At 45.7% G+C, this 24,987-nt stretch overlaps 1 protein-coding gene across 1 annotated transcript in view; it reads right to left on the bottom strand.

Annotated features, from left to right (window-relative positions):
• Window positions 1-1,848: 1,848 nt before the first annotated feature.
• The window catches only part of fbxw10 (F-box and WD repeat domain containing 10), a 67,663-nt gene continuing 44,524 nt past the window's right edge, over window positions 1,849-24,987 (bottom strand). Inside the window, exons 7-14 of the mRNA XM_078225982.1 lie at window positions 24,612-24,815; window positions 24,374-24,495; window positions 19,795-19,943; window positions 16,610-16,752; window positions 13,193-13,351; window positions 8,111-8,388; window positions 7,066-7,268; window positions 1,849-2,026 (exon numbers count right to left, since the gene is read on the bottom strand). Of these exons, the coding sequence (XP_078082108.1) occupies window positions 1,961-2,026; window positions 7,066-7,268; window positions 8,111-8,388; window positions 13,193-13,351; window positions 16,610-16,752; window positions 19,795-19,943; window positions 24,374-24,495; window positions 24,612-24,815 (1,324 nt within the window). The 3' untranslated portion in view covers window positions 1,849-1,960. The remainder of the gene's footprint in view (window positions 2,027-7,065; window positions 7,269-8,110; window positions 8,389-13,192; window positions 13,352-16,609; window positions 16,753-19,794; window positions 19,944-24,373; window positions 24,496-24,611; window positions 24,816-24,987) is intronic.

Raw genomic sequence — 24,987 nt, forward strand, 5'->3', positions numbered from 1 at the left:
ACCATCGGGAACATCCTCCCTGCATCTACCCTGTCTGGTCCTGTTAGAATTTTATTTTGGATTAAATGCACTCAACAATTTCACATTTTTCTCCCTACTGCGCGGCTTTAAAGCTTGGCTCACAGGCAAGCATCAAAATTACGTCATCATGCTCCCGTTTTAAGTGCAGTTTCTTTACTCAGTGACACTTCCTTTGCGACCCCCAAATGACTGTTCGGATCGGTCAACTTATGGATCCGACAACTTGATGCGTTTCTCCTTCTAACTGACTTGGGTGGTAATGTAAAACTCACCCTTAGGAGGCACATCCCACACGCCTTCAAGAGTCCGGTGAGTCTATCCTTTCCTTGTCGCCAGAAAGACTGTTGGTGGACTGTAATGACTTCAGTCCGGCCATTGAGGTTGGCCTATTGGGATATAAACTCCCTGATTAAGGAGTCAATTGATGGGCCAGTCAGGGAGTCCTTTCCTTGTATTTAACCGGGAGTGTCAGTTCCTCTGGCACTCCCGAATGTAGACTGCTGACTGATAGCACTCTGTGTACTGCTGTTGGAATTGTAAATAAAGGGATTTTGGTGATGGGGTTTCTGCCTCCAAAGACTTATTACATGGGGTAACTGAGGTGACCGGTACTGCCTAAAGTTTAGACAATACAAGACTCACGAGGCAGGTATCTCTGAATAAAGACATAACTTTATTTAAACCAGCAGCTGCCAGGATTTCATCGGACAGGTCTGGCTGCTCTATCTCAGAGCTATCCTGACCCTTCGATAGTCTCCTGGCAGCTGCTGGTTCAAATAAAGTTACGTCTGTATAGAGATACCTGCCTCATGTGTCCTGTATTGTCTAAACTTTAGGCAGTACCAGTCACCTCAGTTAGCCCACCGACAATCGCCTTCTCGATTGCAACGCAAGTTGCCCTGCTTTCAAACACTAAGGACGCGACCTTACCAGCCATTCCGGCCACGTTCCCGCTGCAGCGAAGTCGGAGAATTTGGCGTCCAGCCAAATCTCCGTTCACTGCAGCGGGATGGGAAAATCCCGCCGGCATGAACAGCCGTAACATCGGGTCTAATTCACATTCAAATTCTAACCGAACACACACAATTCCCCCAGACAAACATGGGTAATATTAGCTGTACAGCAGGCAAAGGATTTATTAAACCAATACTCAATATATTACTGTACATATGAGCTGCTTTCCAGCATGAGATTTCATCAGCTCATTTACGCAAATGGGGCCCAAGTTCAGTTTTTTCAGCTTTCTTTAACAAAGCCTTCTGTTTCGCTACGTGCTTTTCATATTCTTTTCTTTGCTCCATGACAACTTTTTCCGCATGCTCCTTCAGTTGTTTTGACGTCAAAAGACTGAAGCCACTGTTATTTCGATATGGATTCAGGCTAACGGCTGGCTGAAGCTTCGATCTGGAATTGAACGAGGAAATGGCTGTTGAGCTTAGCAGCAGTGGGGATTTGTTTTGGTGCCCCAAACTGGATACGTAGCTTGTCGTCTTAGCCCTGTCTTCAACTGCAGATTGGGGTCTGTTCTTTCCGCCTGTAAACCTGATCGGGTTTACAAAGCCCAGCGTTGACTTTGATCGTTTCATCATTGGTTTTGTTATGAAACACTTGTTGAAACTCAGCAACATTTTAGACCTTTGCCCTCTCGAATCATAAGGAGTCATGAGTGTTTTGACATCAATGCAGTCGTCTGTTGATGCGACTCCATCCCCAGCATTGCTGAGCTGGGCACTGGACTTATCCTTTGCTGCAGTGGGGAGCGTTTTCCAGGTGTCTTCAAGGGGGCACAGGGACCGACCCCAGTCATCCGAAAGTGAATTGTTGTAGAGAGTGTTCACGGATGTTTCATCATATCTGAGGGAATTGTTGATTGCATTGACGGTCAGGTAAATCTGCTCGGGGGTTTTCGCCCTGTACTGCCGATATCTTTTTATACGCTTTAATGATCTCTGCTCACTGTCTGACAGAAATTTAGCAGCTGTTGACAAGGATTCTGTCCTTTTACCTGTAGGAAGGTCAAAAGTAAATTGTCATGGTGTTGCATTGCATCAGAATTATTTATATAAAAGAGAATTTAGGGTAAATGAATTCCTGCACCATCTTAGATCATAGAATCCTTCAGTGCAGAAGGAGGCCATTCAGCCCATCGAGTCTGCACCGACCACAATCCCACCCAGGCCCTATCTCCATGACCCGATGCATTTACCCGAGCTAGCCCCCCCGACGCTAAGGGGCAATTTAGCATGGCCAATCTACCTAACAGGCACATCTTTGGACTGTGGGAGGAAACCGGAGCACCCGGAGGAAACCCACGCAGACATAGGGAGAATGTGCAAACTTCTACAAATACATGAAGGGCAAAAGAGTAACAAGGGAGAGAGTAGGGCCTCTTAAGGATCAACAAGGTCTCTATGTGCGGATCCACAAGAGATGGGTGAGATCCTAAATGAATATTTCTCATCAGTATTTACTGTTGAGAAAAGCATGGATGTTAGGGAACTTGGGGAATTAAATATTGATGTCTTGAGGAGTGTACATATTACAGAGAAGGATGTGCTGGAAGTCTTAAAGCGCATCAAGATAGATAAATCTGCGGGACCTGATGAGGTATATCCCAGGACGTTGTGGGAGGCTAGCCAAGATATTTGAATCATCAATAGTCACGGGTGAGGTGCCTGAAGATTGGGGAGTGGCAAATGTGCCTTTGTTTAAAAAGGGCTGCAGGGAAAAGCCTGGGAACTACAGGCCAGTGAGCTTCACATCTGTGGTGGGTAAATTGTTGGAAGGTATTTTGAGAGACAGGATCTACAGGCATTTAGAGATGCAAGGACTGACGAGGGACAGTCAGCATGGCTTTGTGAGTGGAAAATCATGTCTCACAAATTTAATTGAGTTTTTTGAAGGGGTAACCAAGAAGGTAGATGAGGGCAGTGCAGTTGATGTTGTCTACATGGACTTTGGCAAGGCCTTTGACAAGGTACCGCATGGTAGGTTGTTGCATAAAGTTAAATCTCACAGGATCCAGGGTGAGGTATCTAAATGGATACAAAATTGGCTTCTTGACAGAAGCCAGAGGATGGTTGTAGAGAATTGTTTTTCAAACTGGAGGCCTGTGACCAGTGGTGTGCCTCAGAGATCAGTGCTGGGCCCACTGTTATTTGTCATTTATATTAATGATTTGGATGAGAATATAGGGGGCATGGTTAGTAAGTTTGCAGATGACACCAAGATTGGTGGCATGGTGGACAGTGAGGAAGGTTATCTCCAATTGCAGCGGGATCCTGATCAATTGGGCCAGTGGGCTGACGAATGGCAGATGGAGTTTAATTTAGACAAATGCGAGGTAATGCATTTTGGTAGATTGAACCAGGGCAGGACTTACTCAGTTAATGGCAGGGCGTTGGGGAGAGTTACAGAACAAAAAGATCTAGGGGTACATGTTCATAGCTCCTTGAAGTGGAGTCACAGGTGGACAGAGTGGCGAAGAAGGCATTCGGCATGCTTGGTTTCATTGGTCAGAACATTGAATACAGGAGTTGGAATGTCTTGAAGTTGTACAAGACATTGGTAAGGCCACTTGGAATACTGTGTGCAATTCTGGTCACCCTATTATAGAAAGGATATTATTAAATTAGAAAGAATGCAGAAAAGATTTACTAGGATGCTACCGGGACTTGATGAATTGAGTTATGAGAGGCTGAATAGACTGGGACTTTTTTCTCTGGAGCGTAGGAGGCTGAGGGATGATCTTATAGAGGTCTATAAAATAATGAGGGGCATAGACAAGGTAGATAGTCAATATCTTTTCCCAAAGGTAGGGGAATCTAAAACTAGAGGGCATAGGTTTAAGGTGAGAGGGGAGAGATACAAAAGTGTCCAGAGGGGCATTTTTTTCACACAGAGGGTGGTGAGTGTCTGGAACAAGCTGCCAGAGGTAGTAGTAGAGGCGGGTACAATTTTATCTTTTAAAAAGCATTTAGATAGTTACATGGGTACGATGGGTATAGAGGGATATGGGCCAAATGCGGGCAATTGGGATTAGCTTAGGGGTTTTTAAAAAAAATAAGGGCGGCATGGACAAGTTGGGCCGAAGGGCCTGTTTCCATGCTGTAAACCCCTATGACTCTGTGACTCCACGCAGACAGTGACCCAAGCCGGGAATCGAACCCAGGTCCCTGGCGCTGTGAAGCAGCAGTGGTAACCACTGTGCCACCATGCCGCCCACTGTCTCAGATCCAAACCCTTTGGAGTCTCTGGTTGGGATTTTGCAGGACAGTGCTGGCCTTTCCCACTGTCTGGACAGTCACAGCCCTGGATTTGGATGATCTGCAGGGAAATGATGGACTGTGGTCAGGGCCTATCCCTGCTCGGGCACCTGCCCCCATTAGCTGCTGGCCAATCAGATAGCCAGCTGCTCTCCAGTCCCATTGGCATCACCAAGTAGCCAATGCTGAGACTGCTGAAGCCCAGAGCAGCCAGGGTGGCAGAGTTCCAGCACATAGGTAGCTGGGCGAGAGGACAGCTGGGGTCAAACAGGCAGGTGGGGGATGGAGGTGGGGGAATGAAGAGGGGTTGATCACGTTGGCAAGGTGGGTGGATCTCTTCTCGGGTGCATCCACTGCTGCAGGCATTCCCTCCATGGTCCACCCGGTACCCAATCAGAAGGGAGTCCACCCTCCTCAAGCCCACAGGGAGGCTGCAAAGTTTCACTCGCAGCAGGAAGAGGCCCTTACATGGTCATTACGCAATGTCCCATCCACCATACCACTTCATCTCATGCACCCCTCCACCAGTTCCCAGCCAACGAGCGGGGCGCTTAAAGTACCAGCCTTTGTTTCATCCTTCTCATCTCATCTGTGTTAATATTCCAGCTTTCTGAGCCCTATTTCAAGGAAGTAAAGTTCTGATGGTGGGATATTGACAAAATTGCACTACCCTTCCAAAACTTCAAATGCTTGACTCTCAACAAATCCCTACATCTCTTAACAGGAAATGATTGTGTTGTAGTGGGGTTACATCATAGAATCGTAGAAATCCTACAGTGCAGAAGAAGACCATTCAGCCCATCGAGCCTGCACTGACAACAATCCCACCCAGGCCCTCTGCCCGTAACCCCATGTATTTACCCTGCTAGTCCCCCTGACACTAAGGGGCAATTTAGCATGGCCAATCCACCTAACCCGCACACCTTTGGAGTATCTTCAAATATCCCAGACAATGTGATTCTGAAACTGAAAACTGCAGATAAAAAATTTTTATGTTGCAAATCGATCTCCCACTACACCACGGAAGGACAATCTGATGCACAAACTTTCACAAAGATGAGATGAGGTTTGAGAATTGGGGATGATGGAGCAAGGCTTACCACCATACCATTTAGCTCTGATTTATATATTACCCGTATAAAATATGAGGGGAATTCAAACTCCTGATTCTGCTGTGATGGGCAAATCGACCAGAACGTGCACCAGTCCATTTTACCAGCTCGTACCACTGGTTGTGGGAGGAAAGATCATTAAAATAAAAGAAAAAAGACACTGAGCGGGACTTTACGACCTCGCTCAGACGAGACCAGGGATTCCCGCCCAAAGTCAACAGAGATTTCTGTTGTCGCACCCTTGCCCGCTCCAATTCCATGGAGGACAAGTTGGTAGAATTCTGGCCTTTGAGAGCAATCTTAGCTGGGCATGGGATCGCCAATGCAGGCACAAAATCTGGACAGAATCAGAGCACGCAAATCTTGCCGGCAAGATCACGATTTTTGATTTTCAACCCCCCTCATTGGCGGGAGTAACATGAAACACGCCTTGTGAGCCCGGGAACCTCATTTTAATACATTGCCATGCCTCTTGTGAGCGCTCTCTCTGGGACTTCCCCAGAAGGGGATATCTGAGGTGAGCACTCAAGTCACCCTCACCTTCTTGATGTCAGTTGCAGAGGGGGCAGCACTGAGGACACGGGGGACCCAGATAAGTTCAACTTGGGACTGAGGGGAGGTTCAGTATCACCGTCTGGAGTGAACTTGAACCCAACCTTCTCCCTCAGAGGCGAGAGGCTACCCACTGACTATTCTAAATAGGCAGTTTCCATTAGAAACATAAATTTCGGTTGGGAAAAGTTTACAGGAAGTGCATACAGTTATAATAATATAGATTCAGATATAAATAGGCCTATCTCACCATTCTTATCACATAATTTAGCCCCATCATTTTAATGGAAATGATTTTATTTGCACTGTGGATGCCTGCACAGGGTTGTCTCTGCAACATTTGTTTATTATCAAAACAAGGGAAAACTGGAGCGTTAACACTAACAAGTCCCACACTGGGTGTGATCAGAATCAAGGGTAGACAAGAATGACTTGTTCCCCTGGCTGAGGGATCAATTGCCAGGAGGGCACAGATTTAAGATGATTGGTAAAAGGATTAGTGGGGACCTGAGCAAAAACATTTTCACCCAGAGGATGGTAGGTATCTGGAAATCGCTGCCTGAATTGATAGTTGAGGCTGGGTAAGATAGTCTCTCAAAGAGTCGGTGCAGACTCAATGGGCCGAATGGCCTCCTTCTGCACTGTCGGGATTCTATGGTTTTGGTATAACTTGATCAACTGGGCAACAGCCATCCACCTCTCTCCTCCCAGCTTTTTCAGCCTCAAGATTTCCAAACTTCAGCCCCTCAAGACCCTCATTCTATCTTTATGATTTGAGTAGAAAGAGCTGTCCAGGTTTATAGGAGCCTCCGTATCTATCCGCACACTTTGTGTTACCAACAAAGCCACAAATACTCTTCTGTATCTTACAGTGATCTGAGAGGATGTGAAAAGTTCCTGTTCATCTGAACAATAACAGGATGGAATAAAACCCTTCCCAACTTTTAGAGAAGACAAGTGAAAAATATCCGCATAAGGGTGAGTCGGAGAATGGAGTGACAGACCCCAGTTCTCAGATGAGAGGAGAGAACATTGTCACAGCAGCTCACACAATAATTAGTTTCATAGCTCCTGCTAAAAGGTATTTTATTCAAAACCAAACATAACTCACATACCAATTCACAGCACAAGGAAATGAAACCTGGCCTATGAGCCATCTCACCATACAACATCCTGGATGTGGCATCTGTCCTTAGACTGCCTTGACTGAACATCTCTGGGCTCCTTGAGGATGCTGAGGGTGGCTTTGAAGGTAATTCTGACTGCAAGTAGATCTGCGGCGCACTTTGATACCGATGTTTTGACTGCGATTGAATCCCTTCCAAACAGAAACAGAAAGGAAAATGAGATCTGCACGGAACCATCTGTAAAGTTATGTTGTTCAGTTATTTTTACGTTTATCTTTGCTTAACTGCATTATGCTTTTGATGCACAGGGAATCACAGCAAGTTAATCCCATCACTCCACGTGGGGCGACACGGTGGCACGGAAAGGTCAGACAAGAAAGATCAGACATCAGCTCTCACAGTTTGTCATCATCTCTTATCTTGCTTTTCCGTGAGAGTCTCCTGCCTCAAATGACCTAACTACCAGGAGTTAAACTGGCCCATCGACATTTCTTTCTTAATTCTTGGTCCTGTGTCATCCTTCGATTAGAAGGCAGGCATTGCTTAAGGTGAGTGGCAATGCCACTGAGGCCCAGTAGCTCCGAGTGACAAACCCACATCTCTAATTGGGGAAAAGTGAAGCATAAGAAAGAAGAGGCTGAAGAAAAGAGAAAGGTGGCACAGTGGTCAGCACTGCTGCCTCACAGCGTCAGGGACCCAGCTTTAATTCCAGCCTCGGGTCATTGTCTGTGTGGAGTCTGCACATTCTCCCCGTGTCTGCGTGGGTTTCCTCCGGGTGCTCCGGTTTCCTCCCACAGTCCAAAGATGTGTGGGTTAGGTCGATTGGCCATGCTAAATTGCCTATTAGTGTCAGGGGGATTAGCTGGGTAAATATGTGGGGTTACGGGAATAGGGTCTGGGTGAGATTGTGATTGGTACAGACTCGATGGGCCAAATGGCCTCCTCCTGTACTGTAGGGATTCTATGATTCTATAAAGAAAACCTTTACAACTGCATAAACAATTGTTGTAGATTTGTTTCTGAAAATACTTACTCCGTGCTGCCTCCATGCACCTGGTTGACAGGAAGCGTGCATGGTGGAACAGACTCTCTTCTTCAGGTTTCTCATGTCTATGGTAGATCTTTTCATTGGTTGAACCGATTCTTCTCATGCGCTGAGCACGGATATAGCTATAGGGTTGCTTCTTCAGTGGTGCCATTTTGAATTTGTCCTGTAGTGCTATACTTTCAAATGGTCCTGCAACTGTGTAATCCCATGTCACCGCCTCAAAATGAAAGTTCACCACATTGGACACAGTGTTTATTATCATCCTAAATAAGAAAAGAGGGGAATCTGTGGGGGTCATACCAGAGACACAAAACAAAATAACTTTCTCTATCACGCCTCCAAACTATGTGTGGCTAATATGGATGCTTAACGTGTAGACTGCTGACAGCTCAGCGCTTAGTCAACACATTGATGGGTATCCACTACCATTTACCATTCCCCAGACACTGAATTGTCTTCAAGTAGCAAGATTTGGACAACATTCAGGCTTGGGCTGATAAGTAGCACGTAACATTTGCCCCACACATGCACCAGGCAATGACTATCTCCAGCCAGAGAGAATCTTAACATCTACCCATGATGTTCAATGGCATTGCTATCCCTGAACCCCCACTATCAACATCCTCGAGGTTACCAGTGACCGAAAACTGAATTGGACCAGCCATAAAAATACCATGGCTACAAGAGCAGGCTGGGAATTCTGTGCAGAGTAACTCACCACCTGACTCCCTAAAACCTGTCCACCATTACAAGGCACAAGTCAAAAACGTGATGGAATACTCTCCACTTGCCTGGATGAGTGCAACTCCAACAGTACTCACGAAACTTGACACCATCCAGGACAAAGTTCACTCATTACCAATGCACAGTGGTAGCAGTGTGTGCCATCCACAAAATGCAGTCAAAATGCTTACCAAATCTCCTTTGACAGCAACTTCCAAACCCACAATCTCTACCATCTGGAAGGATGAGGGCAGCAGATGGGAGCACCACCACCTGCAAGTTCCCCTCCAAGTCATTCACCATCTTGACTTGGAAATATACCGCCGTTCCTTCACTGTCACTGGGTCAAAATCCTGGAACTCCCTCCCTAACTGCACTGTGGGTGTACCTACACCTCAGGGATTGCAGCGGTTCAAAAGAAACATCTCACCACCACCATCACCTCAGGGGCAATTAGGGATGGGCAATAAATGTTGCCCCAGCCAGAGACGTCCACATCCCATCAATGAATATAAGAAAAAAAACCCACTCAAGTCTTAGTTGTAGCTACATTCCAATAATGATCCTCGCACAAGTTACAAACACAAACAATTTTACCTGTCTTCCCTTTCCTACTCATCTTATAACTCCTATTTTCAACATCCAAATGGTGACATACGAGCAAGTATATACAGTTTAATAAAGGCACACATTCCAGTTATTAACCTCGGGTATTTCTAAAGCTGGATCACCATTACTCTGTCATGTCCAGTTATAAGATGTATAAGATGTATAATGTTTTAAGATGATGGAAAATTTGAGGCTGACAAGCCTCACTAATGTATTTAAATCACAAACCCATGTCTGTAGGTTAGTCACTCATCTCTCAATCTGTCTCCATTAAAACTGGAAATGTGTGTGTTGGAGGCAGGTTGGCTTCAGCCACTCTCCCTCCCATTGTAGGAGGTTAAAATTACCACCTTCACTTTTCTCAGGCTTCTGATTCTTGTCTGTTACAAATGCAAGACTTTATAAGGTGGTCATGTTTTAAACTGTCTTCTTTAATTTAAGATAAAACAAAATGGCTTGGCGTGGGGAAATGGTGAACATTGTTTGTTTATTTAGTTATTAGTCACAAGAAAGGCTTACATTAACACTGCAATGAAGTTACTGTGAAATTCCCCTAGTCACCATAGTCCGGCACATGTTCGGGTATTGAGCTCCACCTGGGAGACAGGCCCATGTGAGTTGGTTGTTATTGAAAATAACACATATTGAAAGTCAGAGACTCAAGCATCAGTTTTCACACCTTGACACAAAAGAGGGGCAGCTGGTCTGGCTGGACATAGACTTTCAGACTCAGACAGACAGAGAGACCTGGAGAGGAAGGCCAAAAAAAAAGTTGCTGTTGTGTGAAGAAGAGGGGGGAAAAAAACTGTTTTTATGTGAAACAGAATGATGATGAGAATGGATTGCCTTTTGAAGAGGCTAGACTTGTGGAGATTGAAAGACCAAAGAGTCTCCAGCCTTGCCACTGGGGGCAGTATTTTACCAGCACGTCCAACCGAGGTTCATACGATCCCTACCCGAGGCCAATGGAGAATGCTGTTCTCCGAGCTTCGCCCGCACCCGGAATCGGGGCGAGCGAGCCAGTACAATTCCAGACTGGGAGTCTGATTGATACTATTCAGGAGACTGAAGAGATTTTTAAAAGGACATTCAAAAACTCAGGGATCCTGATGGAAGCTGAGAGGAGTTTGGAACTTTAACTGCAAAGCTACATATCTGCTGAGAGTGAGGCATTACGGGGAGGCAGTGGTGTAGCAGTATTGTCACTGGACTAGTAATCCAGAGATCCAGGGCAACATCTGGGGACTTGGGTTCAAATACCACAGCAGCTGGTGAAATCTGAATTCAGTAAGAATCTGGAATTAAAAGGTCTAATGATGACTGTGAAACCATTGTCAATTGTCGTGAAAACCCACTTATTCCCTTTAGGGAAGGAAATCTGCCATCCTTACCTGACTCTCAAGTGTCCTCTGAAAAGGAGGCAGTTAGGGAGGGGCAATAAATGCTGGCTCTGGCAGTGACACCCACAACCCGTAAATAAAACAAAAATAATGTATAAAAGGTTTTCAGTTATTGTCCAGGTAATTGGGAAAGTGCCTTTCCTATGGTTTAGTGTATTAGTTGTCTTCTAAGTAATGTTTAGTCAATAGTGATTTTAGTTTGTTTGTTATAGTGAAACTCTTAAAAACATGAACACTTCAGCTGGTCACTGGAAGTTAATTGGCAAATCACATTGCATCAATAGTAAATTCCTTACTCCCTGGAGAACTGTGGTACCTTAAAGGAAATTTTGTATATATTGGTGAAAGATGTGTTTTAGGTTCTTTGGCTATAAATGAAAAGGAAGTCATACATGGAAGTATATACAGCTTTATGTATAGCCTCTAATCAATCGCTGTTTTTAAAGGATAATATTGCTCAGTGTGCGGCTATATTAATTATGTGCTGGGATTATTCCAATTATTTGGAAAATTAATGGGCGGCAAATTAATGGGTTAGCACTGCTGCCTCACAGCGCCAGGAGCCCCAGTTCGATTCCTGGCTTGGGTCACTGTCTGTGTGGAGTTTGCACATTTTTCCCGTGTCTGCGTGGGTTTCCTCCGGGTGCTCCGGTTTCCTCCCACAGTCTAAAGATGTGCGGGTTAGGTGGATTGGCCATGCTAAGTTGCCCCTTAGTGTCAGGGCGAATAGCAGGGTAAATGCATGGAGTTATGGGGATAGGGCCTGGGTGGGATTGTGGTCGGTGCAGACTCAATGGGTCGAATGGCCTCCTTCTGCACTGTAGGATTCTATGATTCTAATGCAAAATAGTAAACCTGAGGAGATCACAGTAAATTAAAAAATACAAAGGAACTGCAATTCAAAAATTAACACCTTTAATGGGGGCAGAAAATCAAATTACTAAAGTTTGGCCGACTTTTTGTTTAGGCCGATGAAAGCTGGTGTTAGAGAGGTTTGTAGAAGGAAGATTGGTAACAGTTGGGGGATTATCTTTACAGCATTCCGACAAAACATTAAACTATTCTACACTCGTTAGACATGCAGTTGCTTAACTTGATTTTGAAAATAGCAGAGTGTCGGGCCATCTCTTTTGAAATACAATGTCAGTCCGGCTAGCTCAGTGGCACGTGAGACTCTTAATCTCAGGGTTGTGGGTTCGTGCCCCATGTTCGGCACTGTCGTTTAGATCAGTTGGCTGAACAGATGGTTAGTGATACATAGTGATGCCAACAGCGTGGGTTCAATTCCCATACCGGCTGAGGTTATTCATGAAGACCCCACCTTCTCAAACTTGCCCCTCGCCTGAGGTATGGTGATCCTCAGGTTAATTCACCACCTGTTTTGCCTCTGATCAACTGGGACTATGGCGACTTTACCTTTACAATGCCAGCATCAGCTATGGTCAGTTGGTAGCACACTCGCCTTTCCTTCCAAAGGTTGTGAGTTCCAGTCCCATTCCAAGACTTTAGCATAACAATCAGGGTTGACACTCCCGTTCAGTGCTAAGGGGATGTCCTTACTGTTGGAGGAGATGTTAAACCAAAGCCTAACCACTCAAATGAACATGAAAGGTCCCATAGGGCCTTTTAGATGAGATTCTGGTCAATACTTTCCCTCAATCAACATTAAAAAAAGATTATTTGGTCTTTATTGCACAGCTGCTTGTGGGAACTTGCTATGTGTAAATATCCTGCCATGTTTCCACCATGACTTGATTGGCTGTAAAGTGTTTTGCAATGTCCTGTGGTCATAAAGGGAGCTCTATAAATGCTAATCTTTCTTTTAAGATGTTCTAAGATGACAATTTCTAATTATTTGAGAGGCAAGCAAAGACCTGCAAGAAACAACAAAGGGTTGTGAACGTAGCCCAGTCCATCACGCAAACCAGCCTCCCATCCATTGACCCCGTCTACACTTCCACTTCTTCGGGAAATCAACCAGCATAATCAAGAACCTCACGAACCCCCGACATTCTCTCTTCCACCTTCTTCAGTTGGGAAAAAGTTACAAAAGTCTGAGAACACATACCAACGGATTTAAGAACAGCTTCTCCCCTGCTGCCACCAGGCTATCATATATTAAGCTGATCTTTCTCCTCACCCTATTGGTACCTGCAACACTATATGCTGCCTCCTATCCTTTCCTTCTTTCCTATGTACTCTATGAACGATATGCTTTGTCTGTATAGCACTCAAGAAACAATACTTTTCACTCTATCCTAATACATTTGATAATGATAAATCAATTCAATTCAAAGTAATTTGTGAAGTTTCTAACAGTTCACTACATACGTACGTATTTCCAGCAAGGTGTAAGGATAACACTGAATCTCCTCGGCCATTGGCTCTCATTACTCTTAGACAGCTCCCATTGCATAAGTCGAAAATTCGGATCTTTCCATCGCTGCATCCACTGATCACGCGCAGATAAAGCAATTTCACACACAGCACTTCCCTGTGGGAGAACATCACGAGAAACTGGATTTTATCATCGTCTTAAAGTTTCGAGTACATTAAAACAAAAGGGATCATTTCAACCCCAAAGGGCAATAGTTTGAGTGAGATTTTAAAACACTAACAACTTGAAGCAGAAATCCAACCGATCACCTTTCTTGGCCATCAAGTCCTGGGGGTGGGAATCAATGATGTGGAGATGCCGGTGTTGGACTGGGGTGAACACTGTAAGAAGTCTCACAACACCAGGTTAAAGTCCAACAGGTTGGAAACCTGTTGGACTTTAACCTAGTGTTGTGAGACTTCTTACGGTGGGAATCAACCCAGAGCTTCTGGCTCAGAGGCAGGGCAACACCCACTGCACCACAAGATCTCCTAAATCAATTAATGTAACATGAAAAATAGTTCGAGAGAAATATCTTAAATGTTATTGGTATCTTTCTAATTTATTGCTTCAACTCCACCCCAAGATGTAATTCTCTTTGTTCCAAAGGCGCTAATTTAGGCTGCAATGGGGTCCATGGGCTTCTTTGTTAACAATATGAAATGTTGGTTAGGCCACAGTTAGAGTATTGTGTGCAGTTCTGGAATCCACATTGTAGGGGGGAGGTGATAGAACTGGAAAGGGTGCAGAAGAGATTTACCAGGATGCTGCCTGGACTGGAGAGTTTTAGTTATGAAAAGAGATTGGGTAGACTGGAGTTGTTTTCCTCAGAGCAGAGGAGACTGAGGAGGGGGCATGATTAAGATGTATAAGATTGTGAGGAACATAGATAGGGTAGGCAGGAAGAAACTTTTCCCCTTGGTGGAGGGATCAATGACCAGGGGGCATAGATTTAAGGTAAGGGACAGGAGATTTAGAGGGGATGTGAGGAAGAACTTTCTCACTGCCTGAAAGGCTGGTGGAGGCAGAGACCCTCATAACATTCAAGAAGTATTTAGATGTGCACTTAGCGATGCCAAGGCGTACAAGGCTATGGAGCAAGTGCTGGAAAATGGTATTAGAATAGTTGGGTGGTTTGTCTTTTACCTGCACAGAACTGATGGGCCGAAGGGCCTTTTTCTGTACGGACCTCTATGACTCTTCGAAATGATTTTTTTTGATATGCAAGAGTTTGAATGGAGAGTTTGGAAGGTACTTTTCCCTCAAGGAATGTATCACTGCTCAGTCTCAACCAGTCCTCAACCAGCAATCACATTTTGGTGATCAGAAGGAAGAAATCTGGTTGAGTCTTGTTTCTCAATTTTCTAATCCAAAGATATTAAAATCATTTTTATTGTTGGTTCAATTGCCCGGCCTGAGAGTAACTCGCCTAGCACAGATAAAGGGGAGCGGTGTTACTGAACACTGAATAATTGCCAACAAGTAACAAATTAAAAACAAAGCTTTTTATTTGATTGATCGCCAGAATTCAGAATAAATCCAATATTGTTTCAGGAACTTGTTTTTGTCCCATATGATTCCATGGAGTAGGGTTTTCAGGCAAACGTATAAATATTTGGTTCACAAACGCAATTAAGATTGTTGCATACAAAATCACATTTAAACAGCTCTGAGCAGGATTCACGCATGTTCAACAAGAACATCTAGGGCGGAATTTTACCAGCACATCCGCCCGAGTTTCGCACGATCTCGCCCAAGGCCAACAGAGAATGCCATTCTCCGAGCCTCGCCCGCCCCCGGGCATGTCGTTAAAATTCCGGCCCTAGTTTTCCTTTTGAAGAATCACCCCATTTCCAAATTGGCAGGGAACCAAATGTGTTAATTAAGGCCTAACAAGGGGAGGCAATGGCCTATCCAAAGATGTGCAGGTTAGGCTGATTGGTCATTCGAAATTGCCCCTTAGTGTCCTGGGATTAGCTGGTAAATACATGGGGTTACTGGATAGGGCCTGGGTGGGGTTGTTGCCGACGCAGGCTCGAAGGGCCGAATGGCCTCCTTCTGCACTGTAGAGATTCTATGATTCTATTATCGCAAGACTATTAATCTAGAAACTCAGCTAATATTCTGGGGACCCGGGTTCAAAACCCTCCAGGGCAACTAAGGATGGGCAATAAATGCTGACCAGCCAGCGACACCCATATCCCACGAATGAATAAAAAATAGTGCATCCACAATCAGGTTTGTTCAAGTTAGAGGAAACGCTTGCTCTGAAACCCATGGCAGGTGATGGAATTTGAATTCAATAAAAAATATCTGGAATTAAGAATCTACTGATGACCATGAAACCATTGTTGATTGTCGGGAAAACACATCTGGTTCACCAATGCCCCTTTAGGGAAGGAAATCTGCTGTCCTTACCTGGTCTGGCCTACATGTGACTCCAGAGCCACAGCAATGTGGTTGACTCTCAACTTCCCTCAGGCAACTAGGGATGGGCAATAAATGCTGGCCAACCAGCGACGCCCATGTCCCACAAATGAATTAAAAATAGTGCATTCACAATCAGGTTTGTTCAAGTTATAGGAAACGCTTGCTCTGAAACCCATGTGTCCATTAAAAACTTTAATTCGAGAAGCAAATTGAAGAAAAAACCAAAAGACACTTAAAGATGGAAAAATTGTCATGTTGTGTTTATAATGACCTCAACGAGGCCCATGAGGTTGGCCTCTTGGAGTATGAGCTCCCTGATTGAGATAATGATTGCCTGCCCAATCAGGGAATCTTACTTGCGCCACGGTGACAGCACTGTTGCCTCACCGCACCAGGGACCCGGGTTTGATTCCGGCCTTGGGTCACTGCCTGTGTGGAGTTTGCATGTTCTCCCCGTGTCTGCGTGGGTTTCCTCCCACAGTCCAAAGATTTGCAGGTTCGGTTGATTTGCCAAGATAAATTGCCCCTGAGTGTAAGGGGGACCAGGAGGGTAAATATGTGGGGTTACGGGAATAGAACCTGGATGGGATTGTGTTCGGTGCAAGCTCGAAGGGCCAAATGGCCTCTTTCTGCTCTGTAGAATCTATGATTCTGTATATATTGGGGAGTGCCAGGGGTACTGACACTCTGGATTCTGACTTTGTACCGGACGCACTATTAGAAGCGGCATTAAATTTGTAAATAAATGGAATCTGGTAAAGTGACACCGGCCTCTGAGTGTAGAAGTTTGAAGAGTCATAAAAATAGAAACCAAACCTAATGTATTCGACATGGAGAAAAATTGGCAAATTTGTTTTTCATCTTTTTTGAGGAAGGTTATTTTTAACGTTCGAGTTTAGAATAATTATACATTACTGATGTCTTATTTCCTATCCAGTTACTTACTGTGGATGCCTGAAAGTCATTAAACATTCACTAAATTTTCCAATCATGCTCCAGGCCTTAGCACTTTTATCTTTGCTTCCACTGATCAAATGCCATTGGTCAGCAGTCAGACTTGTGACTGAGGCTATGTGACCAGTCAGAACCTGAATGATTAAAGCAGGAAATTCATCAGCTGAAAGAAAACAGTTTGACCACATCAACTCTGCCAAAGTGGCACAGAGCAAATCGAAACAGACATGACACAGTGAAGAGAGCAGAATGTCGACATCCCAGCTTGATCACGTCACAACATTGGACTCTATTTCTGTGCCGTTGTGGGCGGCACGATGGCACAGTGGTTAACATTGCTACTTCACAGCGCCAGAGTTCCAGGTTCAATCCCGGCCTCGGTTCACTGTCTGTGCGGAGTTTGCTTGTTCTCCCCGTGTCCGCATGGGTTTCCTCTGGGTGCTCCGGTTTCCTCCCACACTCCAAAGATTTTGTTTGTAAAGTTTATTTATTAGTGTCACAAGTTGTTTTACGTTAACACCGCAATGAAGTTACTGTGAAAATCCCCCAGTCGGCAGACTCCGGCGACTGTTTGGGTACACTGAGGGAGGATTTAGCATGGCCAATGCACCTAACCTGCACATCTTTTGGACTGTGGGAGGAAACTGGAGCTCCCGGGGAAACCCCATGCAGACACAGGGAGAACGTGCAGACTCCGCACAGACAGTGAACCAAGCCGGGAATCGAACTCTGGTCCCTAGCACTGTGAGGCAGCAGTGCTAACCACCATGCTCGTTGTACTCGTTGGAATTTAGAAGGCTGAGGGGGGATCTTATAGAGACCTATAAGATAATGAAGGGGCTGGATAGGGTAGAGGTGGAGAGATTCTTTCCACTTAGAAAGGAAGCTAGAACTAGAGGGCACAGCCTCAAAATAAAGGGGGGTCAGTTTAGGACAGAGTTGAGGAGGAACTTCTTCTCTCAGAGGGTGGTGAATCTCTGGAATTCTCTGCCCGCTGAAGTGGTGGAGGCTACTTCGTTGAATATGTTTAAATCACGGATAGATGGATTCCTGATCAGTAAGGGAATTAGGGGTTATAGGGATCAGGCGGGTAAGTGGAACTGATCCACTTCAGATCAGCCATGATCTTATTGAATGGCGGGGCAGGCTCGAGGGGCTAGGTGGCCTACTCCTGCTCCTATTTCTTATGTTCTTATGTTCTTATGCCACTGTGATGAGCTAAATGGCCTCCTTCTGCGCTATAGCAGTTGTATGATTCTATGATTCTAGATGATCATTTTTACTCTTTTATTCTGAATTGTGTTGTGGCTATTTGTGGAGGATTTTGTAAGTTCAAACCTAAAGGAATACGCAAAGCTGTCATCTATTATTAAAAACAGGAAATGCTCAGCAGGTCGGGCAGAAACTGTAGAGACAGAAAATAGAGTCAATGGACAGAATTGAACCAGCCCCGTGCCGACAAGCTGGAAGCTTGGGGGATCTGGCACCAGGCAAGAAATCTGGCAGACGTGCCGGACACCGGGAGCCCATGAGCTACTAACATGGCCAATTAAGGGCCTCTTGCCTCCTCCATGGGCTTTTTTACCCATGTCGAGAGGAGGGGTGCAGGATGGAGGAGGGGGGGGGGCACCACCAGCCACTTGATGCGTCCTCACGCTGCAACTGCAACCTTTGCAATGGCCATCACTCGCGATGGCGCTACTGAGGCTGCTGAGCTCCTGCTCCTCTGATTGAGCCAGCAGCTCCTGCGGGGGCAGGCTCAATGGTGGCCAATTCATTGGAAATATGGCTTCCTGGGTCTTGCCACTGGCTGAGGCAGGGTCACCTCCCGCTTTTGCCCCAGAGGCAGGACTTCAGCGACAGAATCCAGCCGAATGTTCAGATCGATGACCTTTTGTCCTCTCGCAACTGATTCACTTTCCAATACAGTAGGAGAGATTTTAACTCCCCTCAACCAGCAGAACCTGGTGTTAAAATGGAGGTGGTAAATGTACCACCTGTGCTGCCAACATTTTGTTTGGGCTGTTCTCTGAGTAACCGAGGTCCTTCCTGAAGCAGAGAGGAGCCTCATTAACCAATGACAAGTGGATTCTATGATATACCAATGTCAGTGTAACGACCGGCTTGCCAGAAAGTCTGCTGTGAATGCTCTGTTCAGTGGCATGGTAGCACAGTGGAACCGGGTTCGATTCCCGGCTTGGGTCACTGTCTGTGTGGAGTTTGCACATTCTCCCCATGTCTGCATGGGTTTCCTCTGGGTGCTCCAGTTTCCTCCCACAGTCTGAAAGATGTGCTGGTTAAGTGCATTGGCGTGCTAAATTCTCCCTCAGTGTATCCAAACAGGTGCCGGAGTGCGGCGACTAGGGAATTTCACAGTAACTTCATTGCAGTGTTAATGTAAGCCTGCTTTTGACACTAATAAATAAACTTTAAAACTTTACCTGTTATCTCCAGATGCACACCTTGAGGATCTTATGTGGTTATGTACATTTAAGCGGCACTCCAGCATTGACATGAGGTTATTCATTGGCAGGAAAGTTAAGCAAAGCAGAGATCTGACTGAGCACTTATTGAGGGTGAAGGTTTGGAATATATTGTCCTTGAAGATGGTTAGTTAGGTCGGGATGTCCCATGTTTGATAGTTGATCCCTGTTGTTCCTTGGCTACGGCAGATTTATGGGCGTACGGTGGCACAGTGGTTAGCACTGCTGCCTCACAGCACCAGGGACCTGGGTTCAATTCTGGCCTCAGGTGAATGTCTGTGTGGAGTTTGCACATTCTCTCCCTGTCTGCGTGGGTTTCCTCCCACACTCCAAAGGTGTGCGCGTAAAGTGGATTAGCCATGTTAATGCCCCTTAGTGTCATGGCGATTAGCAGAGTAAATAAGTTGGGTTACGGGGATAGGGCCTGGGTGAGATTGTTGTTGGTGCAGGCTCGATGGGCTGAATGGCCTCCTTCTGCACTCTAGGGATTCTCTGATTCTATGAGATCAGGGTGAGAATAAGTTGATGTCATTTCTGATACTTCCCCAGTTCCATGCATTAATCCCTCTCCCCTCGTGTTCCACCAGCACTATGCTTTCTCACTGGGGAGGACAGGACACTGAAGAAGAAAGGGATGTAAGGATTAGTGATTGGTATATTTAGTAACGTCACACACCATTCCGCTCTGAATACCTTGACTAATGAAGGAGGCTCGATGCTCCAGACCTGAACCAGTCCTTTTTCACATCCACTCACCACGTAATTCTCACCGAGAGCCACAGACTGAATGGGTTTTTCATGCCTGAAGCTGCAAATACATTTTCCTTTGTAAATGTCCCACACTAATGGCAAAACAAAAAGAGACTCAAAGTTCATTAATTATCAATGAGCAAATATTTACAACCTCCAGCGAAGCTTGACAAACAAGATTTCATCGGAAAATGCACTACTCCAAAACAGGCGGGGGATTGGGGAGGGGGGTCGGGGGGGGGAGGGGGGGGGGGGATTCTCCCCCCAAAAATTCTAAGTGTTGAATTTGTGTAAAAATTGGAGTAAATCCCGCTGGTTTTTTCAGCGGGAGTTTCAAAATGAAACTCTGTGCCCTGCAGAGCGCCCCAGCGTGAATCCCGCTGAAATTCAATTCGCTATTCTAGCTAAAGAGGCTGGCAGCGTCCCGCAGAGAAACAGAGAATGCTGGAAAATCTCAAGCAGGTCTGGCAGCATCCGTGGGGGCGAGACAAACAGGTTTAACGTTCCGAGCCTGTCTGGCTCTTAATCAGAGCTGAGAAGGAGGGAAAATCTGTTAGAGACTGTGGCCGGGAGTTTACCACCTCGCTCGGGCGAGGCTCGTAAAATCCCGCCAACGGAGGCCAGCGGAGAATTCCGTCCTGCGAGCCTCAGAAGAATGAGAGGGGATATGATTGGAACATAAAAGATTCTTAGGGGGTTAGACAAGGTCAATATTGGGAGGCTGTTTCCACTCATGGGAGAGTGTGGGGCCAGAGGGCACAGTCGCAGAATAAGGGGGTGCTCATTTAAGATGGATGTGAGAAAGAATTTCTTCTCTGGTGAATCTTTGGAATTCTTTACCCCAGGATTTTTGGAATTCTTTACCTCGAGGTCGAGTCCTTGAACATTTCCTGAGATCAATAGGTTTTTAATCAGTCGGGGAATTAAAGAATATGGAGATGAACAAAGAACAATACAGCACAGGAACAGGCCCTTCGGCCCTCCAAGCCCGCGCCGCTCCCCGGTCCAGGATTGAATCCTGAATCCAGGATCCCCGCCCAATTTTCCAGCCTATCTACATACCAATATCCTATCCACCGAGCTGTCCCTCACAGCTACGATGCTTTGTTCATCACAACCTATTAACTCACCCCTACCCCCCCATTCCAGACCATGTGATCTCCAGGGAGAGGCGAAAACCCAGAGTGAAAACCCCAGGGCCAATATGGGGAAAAAAAATCTGGGAAATTCCTCTCCGACCCCCTGAGGCAATCGAAACGAGTCCAGGAGATCACACTGGCCCTGATCGGAAAATGCTTCCCAACCCTAGTCATTTCCACTTCCACGAACACCATATGGATTCCCTGCCCCCGAGACAGGTTCCCAACTATCCGCAGTCTCGCTCTGTACTGGCACCAGCAAGATGATCATAGAATGAAGCCTTGAAACGAGAAACAAGGAACAATTAGCCCGCGCCGCTCCCTGGTCCAAACTAGACCACTCTTTTGTATCCCTCCATTCCCACTCCGTTCATATAGCTGTCTAGATAAGTCTTAAACGTTCCCAGTGTGTCCGCCTCCACCACCTTGCCCGGCAACACATTCCAGGCCCCCACCACCCTCTGTGTAAAATATGTCCTTCTGATATCTGTGTTAAACCTCCCCCCCTTCACCTTAAACCTATGACCCCTCGTGAACGTCACCACCGACTCGGGGAAAAGCTTCCCACCGTTCACCCTATCTATGCCTTTCATAATTTTATACACCTCTATTAAGTCTCCCCTCATCCTCCGTCTTTCCAAGGAGAACAACCCCAGTTTCCCCAATCTCTCCTCATAACCAAGCCCCTCCATACCAGGCAACATCCTGGTAAACCTCCTCTGTACTCTCTCCAAAGCCTCCACGTCCTTCTGGTAGTGTGGCGACCAGAACTGGACGCAGTATTCCAAATGCGGCCGAACCAACGTTCTATACATCTGCAACATCAGACCCCAACTCTTATACTCTATGCCCCGTCCTATAAAGGCAAGCATGCCATATGCCTTCTTCACCACCTTCTCCACCTGTGACGTCACCTTCAAAGATCTGTGGACTTGCACACCCAGGTCCCTCTGCGTCTCTACACCCTTTATGGTTCTTCCATTTATCGTGTAGCTCCTCCCTACATTATTCCCACCAAAATGCATCACTTCGCATTTATCAGGAATTTATGAGGCAAGGAAGTGGACTTACTGAGTGTTAGATAAGCCATGATCTTATTAAATGGCGGGGCGGGTTCAAAGGGCTGAATGGCCTACTCCTGTTACTAGTTCTTTCAGTCTTATGGTCTATAATAAATGTTTCCATGAATCATATGGCCAAATAATTCTGGTCAGAGATAAAGGTTCAGGTGAAAGCAATTTCAGTGCAGGTGTGGACTGCGTATACCACTTGCAAAGTAAGAAGTCTCACAACACCAGGTTAAAGTCCAACCTGTTGGACTTTAACCTGGTGTTGAGATTTCTTACTGTGTTTACCCCAGGCCAATGCTGGCATCTCCACATCATGTATACCACTTGCAGCAGACTCTCCCAAAGTTTATTCTATTTAACTTAATTGGTGATATAATTCTTGTCAGTGCCAGGAACATAAACACAGGGTACAAATATCACATTTTGTAATCTCAGAACAAATCTCATTATATCTCAAATAAATAAAATAATGCGGATGCTGGAATCTGAACCAAACAGAAAATGCTGGAAAAACTCAGCAGATCTGGCAGCATCTGTAGGGAGAAAAACAGAGTTAATGTTTTAAGTCCCTGTAATGACTTCAATCAGCCCATTGAGGTTGGCCTATTGGAGTATGAACTCCCTGATTAAGGATCCAATTGATGGGCCAATCAGGGAGTCTTTGCCTTGTACTGAACTGGAGTGTCAGTTCCTCTGACACCCCTGAAGACAGACTGCTAACTGATAGCACTCTGTGTACCGCTATTAGAGTTTGTAAATAAAGGGATTTTAGTGAAGGGACTTCTGCCTCTGAAGACCTATTATAATCCCTTTGGCTCTTTGTCTGAACTGAGAGAAAGAGAAACCTTGTTAGAAGTTATACTGGAAGGGATTGCAACAAAAGTGTAGCAAACTTAACAAGAGATAGATGATCGGTCAGCATTCCACAGGGACTGCTCCCTCTGTGACATCCTGGTCCACTCCTCCATTGCACCCAACTCCCCATCCCTTTCCCATGGCACCTCCCTTGGCAATCGCAGAAGGTGCAACACTTGCCCCTTTATCTCCTCCCTTCTCACAATACAAGACCCTAAATGCTCCTTTTAAGTTAAGCAGTGATTCACTTGCATCTCCTTCAATTTGGTTTACTATATTTGGTGCTCCCAGTGCGGTCTCCTCTACACTGGGGAGAGTAAACGCAATCTGGGCGACCGCTTTGTGGAACACCTTCGCTCAGTGCCAATGACCCCAACCTCCCTGTCGCTTACCATTTTAAGTCAGCACCTTGCTCTCATGCCCACCTCTCCATCCTTGGCATGTTGGATTGCTCCAGGGTAGTCCAGCAGAAGCTAAAGGAGCAGCATCTAGTCTGCTGGTTAGGCACATTAGTCTTCAGGACTCAACGTTGAGTTCAACAACTTTAGATTCCTCCATCTTAACCCCTTTTTTTATATTCCATACATCTTTGTCTCAATGTAAAAAAACTGCTTCCCCCTCCTCCACCTGGTCATCTATCTCCCGTTCTTAAGTTTGCTAACTTTGATGCAACCTTTTCCAGCTACTTATAGGCTGGAATTTTACTGCCATGCCCAGCCCGATTCCTCACCTTTGATTCTTCTGAATTCCAAGGAATACAACCTCCTATGGCAGTGCCTCCATTCCCGGAAACAATTTAATTATTCTTCACCCTCTGTGAAAACTTTTAAAAAGAACATCAGGGTTCAGAGTCAGCGAGACTGGGTGCTGAGCTACAAGTAGGACAGTGACCTCCTGTGAACCGCAAGGCGGGGGGGTCTGATCACCACATGGTGGGAAGAGATCTGACCCCTGGCACAGGCACCAAACGATGATGTCCTGTTTCCTTAGCCTCCTCCTCACCATCCTCCTCATCAGAGGAGGACACAGGCTCCTGCACCCCATCCGGATTCAAACCCTCCCAGAATCTTACATGTTTCAAACAGGTCACCTCTCATTCTTCTGAACTCCAGAGAGTATAGTCCCAACCAACTCAATCTCTCCTCATCGGAAAGTCCTCTCATTCCAGGGATGAACCTGGTGAACATCAAAGTTAATGCACTGGGAGGAATTCTTTGTTAAAACCCGTGGATGAATGGCTTGTTTTTTTTAAGATACACCTGTAAGGAGCAATTTTACTCGAAGCTGTGGGTCAGGAGGCCGGTGAGATTGTGAGGCAAAGCTGGTTTTAAAACCCTGTCCAATTTTTGTTCGCACTCATGTCTAAAGAGTGTGCCATTGGGTGGGATGGTAAATGGAGATTGCACCAGATTTGCACCTAGAGGAACATGTTCAAATTACACCCGCAGTTTTTCTCACCTTTGACCTGACAATCCATTCCCGCTGATGCAAATATGTTCTCATAACGGTCAAGACAGGTAATAATTCCCATGTGACCGCGGTAGATGTTCATGCATAACGCAGTCTTCAGATCCCACCGTCTAAAATTGTTTTTAAAGAAAAGTAGATTGTTTTGTGTGGTGTAATTAGTCATACTTTGTTCTCGGGAGCAAAGCAATTACTAAAAGATATGAAAGGAATATATTCCCACTCCAACCTGATGCTGAGGTCGTAACTGCCACTGAGTAAAAAACCGCTTTCCTCGCACAGAAACAGCGACTTGATGCGTCCAGCGTGTCCGTGCAACGTAAGAGTGATGTCTTTGGAACGATAGGAATCCAAAAATTTGATTCTTCTGTCTGATGAGCCCACGGCTATCAGATGTCCACCGCTGTAGTGGATGACCCTGCTGGCGTCTGTGCTGAGTAACAGAAGGCAAGGAAGGTCAGACATCAGCTCTCACAGTTTGTTATCATCTCCTCTTATCTTGCTTTTCCGTGAGAGTCCCCCGCCTCAAATGACCCAACTACTATCCCCAGGAGTTAAACTGGCCCATTGACATTCCTTTCTTAATTCTTGGTCCTGTGTCATCA

Source organism: Mustelus asterias, chromosome 12 (genome assembly GCF_964213995.1).
Source record: "Mustelus asterias chromosome 12, sMusAst1.hap1.1, whole genome shotgun sequence".
NCBI lineage: Eukaryota > Metazoa > Chordata > Chondrichthyes > Carcharhiniformes > Triakidae > Mustelus > Mustelus asterias.